The sequence below is a fragment of the Furipterus horrens genome, unplaced genomic scaffold (assembly GCF_987537825.1).
Source record: "Furipterus horrens unplaced genomic scaffold, mFurHor1.1.pri manual_scaffold_2, whole genome shotgun sequence".
Taxonomy (NCBI): Eukaryota; Metazoa; Chordata; class Mammalia; order Chiroptera; family Furipteridae; genus Furipterus; species Furipterus horrens.
This window is the reverse complement of record NW_028327172.1, coordinates 143,517,081-143,529,558: the sequence shown is the minus strand read 5'-3', so window position 1 is coordinate 143,529,558 and position 12,478 is coordinate 143,517,081. Positions and strand designations below refer to the sequence as shown.

The following is a 12,478-nucleotide window of genomic DNA, read 5'->3' as shown; positions in this document are numbered from 1 at the left end:
TCCCTAATGATTAATGATGCTGAGTATTTTTTCATCTGGTGGGTTTTTTGTTTTTGTTTTTTTGTTTTTTGGCCATTTGTATGTCTTCATTGGAGAAATGTCTATTTCCTCTGCCAATTTCTTAATTGGGTTATTTGGGGTTTTTGTTGTTGTTGTTGCTCAGGTATAGGCATTCTCTCTATATTCTGAATAGTAACCTTTTATTATATATGTATTTTGCAAATATCTTTTCCTATTCTGTGAGTTGCCTCTACAATCTGTTGATGGTGACCTCTGATACACAAAAGTTTCTCACTTTGAAGTAGTCCAATTTATCTTTTTGTTGTTGCCTGTGGTTTTGGTGTCACATCTAAGAAATCATTGCCAAATCCAACATCATGAAGCTTCCTCCCTATGTTTTCTTCTAGGATTGTTAAAGTTTTAGCTCTTATACTTAGGCATTTGATTCATTTTGAGATAATCTTCATGCATGCTATACTGTAAGAACTTCATTCTTTTGCCTGTGAATATCATGCAAAACTTTTCCCAGCACCATTTGTTGAAAGGTAGCTACATCTTAAGCAAGGATTGTTTTAGTGGGTGTTTCCAAAGCAGTTTGTTACCATTTCAAAGGTCAAACAGATAATGATTAAGTTGTACATCACTTAAGGGTTGAAGAGTAAGGAAGATCTAAGATCATTTACATCCCCCAGGAAGGGAAAATAACAGCCTTCTAGGGCAAAGAAGAAAGGACTGAAAAATTGCAGGACATTCCACAGGTCGAAGTACATCTCTCTGGTTTGCTCTCTCTGAACTCCTACTCTCAGTTGGAGGGTTGGTGAGGAAAATGTCCTCACCTTTCCTTTGGAGTGTGGTTGTTTTATTGACATTTGCTGAATCAAATGGTGAAGCTGGAAGACTTGAGTTGCAGAGACAGAAAAGGAATACTGACCTCCAACAGTAAGTAGACACACATGGATTATTTCTGCTGACAGACTAGGGTAGTGCCTCAACCATTTTCACAAAGCAAGTGTGTAATTTATCTTGAGAAAATAATTGTGTTAAAAACAAATAGGGAAAAACATTTGAATTGACATATGGAATTATCTTCTTATACACAAATAATTTATCATTTTTCAAATAAGGCAAGTATGCAATTACTAGGAGATATGTTTAAGAAATTTGCAGAGAGAAATGACAAATGAACAGGGAAAATTTGGTTGAGTTGATCACTAAGTGGAGGTGTATGCAGTTTATAGTTATTCAATGAGAAACTTCATTCTTTGGATTTCAAAATTATATGTGCTCATTACTGATGCATTCTCTGGATTGAATTATTTAGGCCTCGAATGGCTACAGAGAGAGGAAATTTAGTGTTTCTTACTGGGTCTGCTCAAAACATTGAATTTAAAACTGGATCCCTTGGGAAAATTAAATTAAATGATGAAGACCTTGGCGAATGCTTACATCAGGTAATACACTGGAAATATATTGAAATAATTTTGTATATCTCTATATGGTCACTTAATTGAACAAATCTGTATTAATTTGGAATTTTTAGTACAGAGAACATAATTGGAGGGAAAAGAAGTCCTTGTAAAGAACAATGCCCGAGGATTAATGATTGGTAAAGAGAGTAATGCTATTAATGTGCAGACTCATGTACTCTAGTTCAAAGGAGGTGCAGAAGGTAGTACTGTGGGACTCCTCCACAAGGGAGCAAGGATGGAGGGGGACCAGAGAAAGGAGTATAAGGGGCCAGTTCACCTCTACCACAGAACAGAATTAGCCAATTACTTTCCTGCTTTATTGGGTATTTTCAGCATTCATTATTTGCTACATCATGCCAGTGTGTCAGTCACAGTGTAGAAGCTGGCATTACTTTAGGTTTCCCATGGGTTATGCACTGTGCTCCGGACTTATGCACATGATCTCATCTAACCCTCACAGCTGCCTTGTGAGGTTGGCTTATGACCCCACTCATAGGGGCAATAAAGGAAGCCTGTATCAGTTCCCTGACTTACCCAAGGGCACAGAAAAAAAATGGCTGAGCCAAGATTTAAAACCTAAACAGTCTGATTCCAAGCCAGGCTTGGGGGAAATGCAAATGGAAAATACTTTGATGGATTGTTGCTGAAAAAGGTAAATGGAATTGTGCCATGGCTATTTTAGCCTGATGTTTATTATACATGGCACTGTTTGGGATTTTTATAATAATGGGCAAGATCTTAGTGCTTAAAATCAAATACTACTCAAATTTCAAAATTTTACTCCTATAACATACATACATTTTTCACCAGCATTCTGTTCCTCCTCCTCTTTCTTCTCCTCTTCCATCTTCCTTTTTAAATTAGATCCAGAAAAACAAAGATGACATTACAGATTTAAAAAGGAGTGCAATTGGCCTGCCTCAAAATATTTCCAGTCAAATCTATCAGCTTAATTCTAAGGTAAGTCTTACTTCTGTGCCGTTAGAGCAAACAGGTTCTCCTTAATTCAACTTCATAAGTAACCATTTTGCAGGAGATATGTGAACCTTGTGTGCTCTGTAGAAATTTAACATTGTAATTATGGACTTTTTGGTTATGTGACATGGCTCTAATAGGGGATGTGGATGTGGTGATGGGCAAAATAATGGAAATGCTGTGGCTAGAACTTGTTGCATAGGTAGCTTGCTCTTGTTCTGATAACAACCTTCTTATAGGAGAAGTGGGTGAATCCCTGTCATTTATAAAGATCCCCATAGTCCCTGTGTGCAGAAAAGCAATGACTCAACTTATCAGTGGGTTGTAGTTCTTTTTAAAAATGCTTTTAAAGAATCTATGTAATGAAAGAGAGTAGAAATGAAGGGAAGCTTGGAGGACAGAGGGATGAGGAGAGGGTATGGCAATAAAAAAAGAAACAAACAGAATAAGTCCCCAAAAGAGGGTATTAGGAAAGCATGTCAAGGGCATAATATTTTATATTAAATGCCTTTGAAACAGCTAACTGATGCTCTTCCCTCCCAACTTCTAGCTTATGGATCTTCAGAGAAACGTTCAAAGCTTACAGCAGGTAAGTCCCATAACTACTACATATCTAACATCTTTTACTTAAAATACACTAGAGTCATTGATGGATCTAGTGTTATCTTATGACACATGAATGATTAATATCTAGGACTTTGATTTTTTTCTGAAATTTAGTTCTCATCATAGTTTATGCTTCCCAGGATACCTGAGTCTCAGAGAGATTAAGTGACCTGCCCAAGGTCACTGGGCATGTGAGCCATGTTAGCATGTGGGGCCTTCTGACTCTGAGTCCAGTAGTCCACTTGCTCTTCCTCGTACACTTTAGTGGTGTTATGACAGGCTTGTGTGTGCTGTATCTGGGCAGCTAGTGACCACCTAACATGCTGATTCTGGGATCGAGAACTAAGTTTTGAAAGGTCATGAAATCCTCTCCAACACTAAATTCAGAAATTTGGGGTGTAACACAAAATATTCCAAATGTCCTTAGAAGTTTATTTGCTGGTAATTGAATTTGAACCATTTCTAGAATATATCTTCCATTACTTTATTACATGTTTATAAACCAGTCCTTGTAATTTTAGACTTTTACCTCTTTTGTAGGTAGATGGCATTTTTAAGAGTTTCATGGAAGCCATAACATTCTACCCAAAGAAATGCACAGAATGTCCTGTATTTAAAAATTTAAATAGAAGTCAGGGAATTCCAGGATAATATTTCTGCCCTAGTGTTCTTGATCTGTTTTGATTATGCTTCAAAGTTTGTCTTCTACTTTGGTGTTTTAAATTTGGCAAACAAGTTCACGTATTCCTTTTCCTGACTTTGATACTAAACTGCACACTTAGCCTTAATCTTTTAAGAGAGTAGTTGAGTGAAGGAAAATGAGCAAGTGGTCATGCTTATGGAGAAAGACATGCCACTAGAGTTTTCAGTTTCCTAGAGTGCTTTGTTCTTCTGATCCAACATCAAGGACTGGAGGCTATGATCAAAATTAACTCAGACTGTCCTTCTGGCCATCCCCCAAGAAGAATTTTTAATGATGTCTGAATGTAAGTGCTTTTATCCTTTGGTACAGAGCAAGTGCTCTCTGGCACCACAGTCTCCACTGTTCCCTATTGTCTTCCTCCTGACTACTTATTGATTTCATTTCCTGTTGGGCCCTCATAGGCTTTTGTGTTTCTATTCCCCAGACAGAATTGCTTTTGTATGCTAGAAAAACTTTTAATGAGATTGTGATTAACTTTCTTAATAATGTCCTTTGACAAAAGGACCAATTGTGATACTAGCACAAAGATGAACACATAGAACAATGGAAGAAAGGATAGTCTAGAAAGAGACCCTCATGTGTATGGTCACCTGACTTATGACAAAGGTGAAGAGTAATGGGCTTTGCAATAAATGGTGCTGAGATATTTAGTTGACTATCCTCTGGCTCCCAGTTTCTTCTGTAGAATAAAAGGAACAGACTTGATTTTCTCTGTGAGTTGCTGAACATTAAAAAAAGAATGCAGTGAATAATTTGCTCCTATTTAATTTTTAAAACGTAGAATTAGACTATGATTAGGTGAAATTAATAGAATACATTTCCTTGCCTTATGAGTTGTCCTCTCTAAAGACATTTTCTCTGCCCCCAAAACCATTAGAAACCTTACAGGATTGGAACTGGTAGCTGACACGTTCCCCAGGTTACATAGACAAAGACGGTCTGTTTGTGACTCTGTCTGAAAGTAGTCACGTGAGCCTGAGAGTGGAGGGTGTATCTAAGCTGGTCACATTTCAAACAAAGGGACTTGGATGAAAAGAGATCAGTCATCTTAACCCTTGGAGGAGGGGTGACAGCAAAAGATGATCATATTTCAAATGCTTATCTGGAGGTACCAAAGATAACAATACCAGCAAAAGAACTGGAATTTCCATTTTATTTTCTTAGCACAATAGAAATGTTCATTATTATTCCCACACCTGAAATCTTTGCGCTTGTCTACCAACATGTATTTCTCTGGTAAACAATGCTTTTCTGAGGGATAGAATGAGAATCTTCTCACTTCCTGCTTCATCCTGTCCATAGTTAAATGCATGTAAACAGTGAAGGAATATTGATAGGGACTATACAAAACATCTTCCTTTTCACAAGAGGATTGATTTGAAGAAGAATTTCATTAATCGATTTAATATCTGGAGGAAGATGCCTTGTGACTGTAAAATGTGTTTTATATACACTCCTGTGCTGAAGCACACATTTCATGGCTGCCTACTGCAAGTCCAATGATCTCACCGACCGTTCTGTCTTTGTTTCAGACTGTTGACAACAAGGTTTGCAGTAGCAATCCCTGCCAAAATGGTGGAACCTGCCTCAATCTTTATGATTCCTTTTTTTGTATCTGTCCTTCACAGTGGAAGGTGAGTTACTTGGTCTCAGGTTACAAATGATGATGAGTCAGCATCTGTGGTTTCCTTGGAATCATTCAGACATATTTAATTTTCCATCCAAAGTTTCTAGGATTTTGTGGTCTTCTGAATTAAAATGAATTATACCATGTATGTCAAAATCCAAACAATGGCAAGCAAGAATGCATAACCTACTAAACGCTAAGCCACCTTAAGGAGGGGTTCACTTGAGCAGATAACTACATGGAGAGCATGATATTTTGGCTAACATTAATTTAAATTGTTTAGCATCAAATGTACTCAACAACTCTAACATAGCCATGTACATTTTCTTGCTCTTTTCTATTAATGGTGAAAATGTTCCTGACATGTTTATTAAAATAAAATTGTTAAGTGAGTATTCCCAGACATAGCACCACAGTGAAATGAGAATTAGTTCATATAGGATTTTTCTTGTGTGACTAGTGCTTTTTTATAAAGAGCTCTTTGGCTCTAGGAGGTGAAATCTGAGTTCCAAAGGAAGGACAACCAGAGATTAATATTAGTATTAGTATTATTATACAGAGCTGAAGCTGGTTCGATCTTCCAGTCAGGGCACATCAGAGAAGGAAAACTCTGACTCCAAAAAACCTCCGCTGCCTTGCGGCATACCTCTTCAGGGGAAAGGCTAAGGGAGTAAACCCCGACAGAAAATCCGGAGCCGGAGTCCCTAAGGCGGTTTGATGTTGTAGTCAACACCGGCAACTCCTGCGGCGCACCTGAAGCCAAGCTGTATCGACTCCGTCTTTCCCTTGGATCCTTCAGCTGCGAAGAGAGGGGGGGTCTGCTGCATGGGCAACAGCAGACCCTCCATATCACCCTGCCCAGGCTCTGTAGCTTCAGTTTCACTGGAGAGGACACTCCAGCGTCATCAACATGGGAGGAGACAGATACCGTGTCACTCCCGAGTCAGACTGCACAGCCATTCTTGGCGGTGCAGATAGACTCTTAAGAAGCTACACCATCGTCTCTCGAGACGGACGGCTGCCGACGAGTATTATTATATTTGGCTTGACTGAGGACTTCTTTACTGTCCATGTGTAGATCCTTAAACATTTCATTTGAACATGGGACCCAGATCCCTCTGTAGCCTGTGGCACTAACTTTGTTCCTTATCTGCACACAGGGTTCTCTGTGCTCAGTTGATGTTAACGAATGTGAGATTTACTCAGGAACACCCTTCAGCTGTCAGAACGGAGCCACATGCATAAATACAGTAGGGAGTTACAGGTAACTTTTTTTCTTTTTTAAACAACAAGCATTTATTTTTCATACTCCTGGGTCTGTAGATTGGTCATGGGGCCTCTGCTGCAGTTTAGGTTCGGTCTGCATGTTGCCTTGGGCTGGGACCTGAGGCACGACATTAGCCTGAGGAGCATCCTTCTCCCCAGGGAGGACAAAAGCCCCCAGAGGGGTGAGCAGAAATGAACAAAGTCTCTTAAAGCTTTGGATTAAAAACTATCATTTTTGCATATTAAAAAATATATATTAGGGTGTGTTTTTGAAGGACTAAAGCGTCCTATAGTTAAGAGCATCTGAGATTAACTATTTGTATTAGCAGCAAAATTAGGAGCTCCTTGGGGAAATATGTGGCTCTGGTTTAAAGTACACAGAAATATTTTCTTAGAGGAAGAAAATCTGTGCATTCTCAACTCTCAGCCCACAAAGAAATCCTTCCTTTGGAGGCCATGGGGAACTGGAAGAAGGCCCCTGTGGCTGCCACAGAGAGTAAGGATGGCCAGGTACATGATGAGGCTGAGTTCAAAGGAACAGCCATTTCAGAGTTTTAAACAGAAGAGGGTGTGGGTGAAAATGGAGTTCTAGGGAAAGTAACCTCTCAGGGTGATCTGACCCTAAATTTCTAACTGGGCAGGTCATGGTGGGTAGTCAGACCGGTAACTTCTTTAGTAAAAGGCTTATCTTTGCCATAAGCAAACCCTGTCTATGGTTTCTGTGCATCTAGGGTAACACACCCACATCTTTGATGTGACCCCTTTCAGACCCCTTCTTCTAAAGCTTGACCACCCTCAAAACAGTATGTAATCTTAACTATTCTGTAATCCAGTTCTTGCCTTTCTTTCTCCCACTTTCATGGAATCTTCCTTATGTTTTCTGCTTAGTCTCACAAGCATAAAAGAAATGGCAAACTGTTATTCTGAGGAACATTTTTCTCAGTCTGTTGAGACCTGCTTCCTGGTTTGACTCAAATAAGTTGTTAAACAAAGTTCGCCACTGGTTTGGACATTCTTACATCACCGAGGGCTACCCCCGCATAGCAGTGAACCACTGCAGTACTCATGAACAGATTTCGTAAGAATATCTGCATTCAAGTGCTACGCACAATGTTGAGCATAGCAAGATCAGGGCTTGGACTGAGGTATTTTTCAACTAGTTAACTCTCACTGCTTTTTTTTCAATTAGTTACAAGGCCCCTGACCACAATCATCGTCTATCTCCTGTCTTCTCTTCTTATTGATTCTGTCAAATGACTAGTACACAGCATTCTCCAGCCCAGCTCAGGCACTTTCCTCTCCAGGACACTTCCTCCATGTTCCCATCAAATGCTAGACATACTGGTTGACACATTATCTTTTTAAATAATCAAGTCCAAAAATTTATGGCACATCAGCATCAAACTTAACTTCTGTATGGTTTTTTAAAATCACTTTCTAAAGACATCTCAACATTATCTTTCTCCTTTTATTGGTTGGACTCTTGTACTCTGTGATTATTGAAAGATAGATAAATTGATTTTGTCGCAGCATGAACGGTCCTTCAATTCTTCGGGACGTAATTTCATTGGAGTAAAGAGTGATTATTTGCTCTTACTAGTATCTCTGCTATCATGTCCTACAATTCCCTCATAGCAATATTCATTCTCTTCTTTCCAGCAAAAATAATACAGTAACTTTGTTTTTCTTTCCTGGTTATCTATAAACACACTATTTTTTTCCATAAAGCAGTCACAACCCTTCTCTTTTTCACTTAATTTATTCTTTTGTTCTTTCGATCTGATCTTAAAAACTTATTTGCTCCTTCTAAGTTATAAGCTTACCTTATTGAAAGTTCTGTTAGATATATCTATGAGTTAATCATTGTGCAAAACCAAAATTAACCACCTTTAACTTAAATTAAGTATGTTATCAAAGAGCTTTTTGCTGTCAGGATTTTGTTTCTCATTAAAATGACACCCCCTTCCCTTCCTTCTTTTATAAACATTAAATCTTGGACAAGATCCAGAATGTGGGTCTAATCTTTCATTCTCTTGAAAGCATTATCTCCTGATTTATGGTTATGGGCATTTATCAAGGAGAAGTGTTGCTTGTAGACATTAGTGGCAGATGTTGTGACTCCTAGCACTAATATTTTATTGGCTTCCTGATATCTAGGAATGTCTTGGATATTAGATCTCACTCTGGTCTTCCTTTATCGTCATTGTCTCCTGGGGTCTTCCAAGCCAACAGAATATCAAAGATGTGCAAGGGATGAGATCTATAGAACAAGGCAAAATTGTTTTCTTCCCCAGCACATTAATTCCACAGCTGCCCTCCCCCTTACCCCTGCAAAAAGGAATAAAAATCTTGAACACAACTGTTTGCTGTATGCTAGGGGTAAGAATTCATTGTCAGATACAAAGGAGAATGGGAAGATGTTAGACATGTTTTTCTGTTGAAGGCTGCCTAAACAGTAAACAGCAGATCCAACTTTTAAGAGCAACGCTGAAGTCTCTCTTGCACCCACCTACAGAAAAGAAAAACCCAAAGACTCATTGTGTTGACTCTGGAAATGGTTCTGGTTTCTAATCTCTGCCCTTGATAGTTTCTTTTTCTTGATATAGGGATAATTTATGAAGCCTCATGAAGTCCAATTGATTTTCTACAACATAAACACTGTGATTCAGGCATGTGATAGAGAATTTTGAAGGAATAAAAATACAAAGAAAAATGTACACGAGAAATTCATGCTTTGTGTCTGTGTAATGAAACAGCAATGACTTGGATGCTTCCTTGAGGTCTATTAATTATGTGAGGTGAAATCCTTGTCAATCAGTAGTTTCTCTGAGGCTAGTAACCCTTTCGAGAAACTTCAGGCATTTGCTAAAGTTCAATTTGAGAGGCTATGAATAATCTGGAGCTGTAACAATGGGGTCAGGGTGGGCAGAGTTTGCTCTGTGTTTGGGGCCTCCTTCAGTCTCTTTAACTCTGGGAAGCCATTGACTGGGGAGACAAAGGAGTCTTTATTTAAGGGGATTATAATTCCTACTTTGAAAGATAAAGCACTATGCAAATGCCAATTAATTGGAAGCCCTATTTCATAGGAACATTTCTTGTTAAAATTATTTTTTTAGAATAATGAAAGTAGAGCAAGGAGTACCCTTGTCTGTTTCTACCAGGAGGTCTTATGACTACAGGTCTTGTCCTCTACTCAGACAGCTATCAGATGATATTTAGTCGCTTCACAATGCTGTCATTGCTTCTTTGTTCTGAAGAATTGAATCTTATTCCCTGCTTACTTTGGATGAAGACAGCCCTTGGGGTCCACATTTGCCACACATGGCGGGTGTATATTATATATACTCCAGGCTCAGATTGAGAAGGCTTTCTAGAAAAAAAAAAGTTGAGTTTTTTTTTTTTTTTTTCCTTCTCCAGGAGCACAATGATGACTAACTAGCATATTTTATTTTATTTATCTCCATTCTTATCACTGGTGGATTTTAAAACATGGAGAGTTTGAACCATGAAGATGGTCTGGTTTTAGCTCAGGTGGTAGTTAGGTATTAAACTTATTACATGTTTCAGTTAGTCAGTTATATTAATATTGAACCATGGACTCTAAAGAAAGTTAAACTATGACTATGAAAGTATATTTGACTTCTTTCTATTGCCAAGTGCACTTTCAGTGTTTCTGAAGACTGAAAAATCTAGTTTTGTTCTTCTAGAACCAAATCATCAGGAGAAGGTCATTACAAAAGTGACTTCTATTACTCTTTTTCTTTACAAGCCATATCCAGATACTTTGAGAATACATTTTACATACAAACACTGTTCTTCGAAAAAGACATAAAAAGGAAAAGTCTTTAACTAACTTGACCTTTCTTTGAGGATCATAGCAAGGAAGTTGATAATGTGGCTTCTTCCTCCCAACCTCTTTCTTCTTATCAAATGATCTAAGCTTAAATGAAAGAAGTGTACCTTGTAGCTGTTTAGAGAAGAATATGGGATTAAAATTAACTTAAATCCAAGTGATACTAGCAAGGAAGAAGGAAGAGAGAGGTAAAGTGAAAGGATTTAACTGCAAATCCTTGAACCAGAATCTCCTCTCAAATCTTAAGTCCTTTTCTAATAGTAAAGCACTCAGGGATAAGATAAACACAATTTCCTGAGCACTCCCTACAGGAAAATACCTTTTGATCCCAAGATGAAAGTAGTGTGTATAGGTTGGCACTGCTAATTTATAAGAAGCAGAAGCAGAGGGAGTTATGCCATTGTCTGAGATGAACAGTTAATAGGCATGGTCAGGATTTAAACCCCAGCAGTCATGTCCCGTGAGGTACAGAATACTCAGATCTCTCATACAGATAGACTCAGAAAACTGGGAATAGTTTATATTAAAGTTTAAAAAAATTTTTTTTTGGTAGGTGAAGGTGGTGATAAACTAAACTTTCAGCAAGAGGGCCGCCTGGATTAAATGCTCAAATATGTATATGAAATTGTCTGAAGTTCTATAATCTCTAGGAATCTAAATTCTCTGAAAGAATAGCTCTTCTAAGGAAGGGAGAAAGCAGAGGAAAGGGAAGAGAGTAAGAGAGGGTGAGTATGGAAAGAGAGAGGAAAGGAGGCTAACTTTTGGTAGGGAATGAATAATTGAATTTCTTTTTAACTTTAATCATTGATTGCTATTAATCTATGACCTAATTTTAATGAGAAAGGCAACCTTGGAATGCTCAGGAATGTGATTTCTTATTGACAGCTTTTACACAATTACATATTGGTGTTGGAAATTGCATAGGACATATGCATACCAAAAAAGTATTCATTTATCTGAAATTCACACTTAACTGGGCATCCTGTAACTTTATTTGCTAGGTCTGGCAACACTTCATGTGAGTGCCTGAATGGTACTCACCCTATTCTTACTCTGTATCCTGGCTACATTCATTGATATCTTCTTCCATTGAACCCACTCAAAGACGCCACCCTGACAATTGTTTCTGGAATGCTCCATGGGTACACCAAGTTCTATGCTCAGAGTGTGACTCTTGATGCTTCTCAAACAGCCAAACTCTCATTCTCCACACTATCAATCTCATATTTGTTTCATCCATGGACATCAGCTGAACTCCTTGTGCCTCAACATGTGTGTTAAAAGATCTTCTTTGCCTTGCAGTGTGGACCCTTTTCCAGAACCCTCAGAAATGAGTTCATGGTTCATGTTTTCAGGTCCTCCCCATTCCTTGCCTCTGACCCCTTAGCCCCAATAGTCAGTTTCCTCCATGAAGTCAATCCTGTTTAAGTTAGGCAGACAATGACCTCTGGGCCTGGCTCTCCACTCCATCCACTATGCTCAGATATGTGTAAATAAGACTGGGCTCAGGGACTGCACCTCCCTCAAATGCTGCTCTTATACCTTCCACATTCCCTTTGAAGATGCAGTATAGGTATACTCAACAATATTAAGAATTACACAAAGCTTAACAAAAATTTAAAACAACTTTGCCTATTTGGTTATTGTTGAACTGAAATCTTCTTGCAACAAAGAATCCATAACTAGCTTAGGTATTATGTAATAATTACATTTTAAAATGTGACTCTGGGAGAAATGTTACCATGATAACAACATCTCATGGAGAAAAGAAGTGTTGCCCTTTGCAATTTAATAATAATTATCATAAATGTGTATATCATATTGCTTGTCAGGTTATAGTCCCAAAGAACATTTAGGAATGTATTAGTTCAGTCAAGGTCACCTGTGCTTACCAGTGGGTCCAGTTGGACAAACAATGAATGGGCTTGTTGATCTCTCCTTTGACTATCTTGAACAAACTCTTAGTTTATAGATGTCTG

The 12,478-nt window shown here is 38.3% G+C and overlaps 1 protein-coding gene across 1 annotated transcript in view; it reads left to right on the top strand.

Moving 5' to 3' along the window:
* Positions 1–826: 826 nt before the first annotated feature.
* CUBN (cubilin) overlaps positions 827–12,478 on the top strand; it is a 271,217-nt gene continuing 259,565 nt past the window's right edge. Inside the window, exons 1-6 of the mRNA XM_090268020.1 lie at positions 827–939; positions 1,322–1,451; positions 2,334–2,429; positions 2,995–3,033; positions 5,286–5,387; positions 6,541–6,644. Of these exons, the coding sequence (XP_090124146.1) occupies positions 827–939; positions 1,322–1,451; positions 2,334–2,429; positions 2,995–3,033; positions 5,286–5,387; positions 6,541–6,644 (584 nt within the window). The remainder of the gene's footprint in view (positions 940–1,321; positions 1,452–2,333; positions 2,430–2,994; positions 3,034–5,285; positions 5,388–6,540; positions 6,645–12,478) is intronic.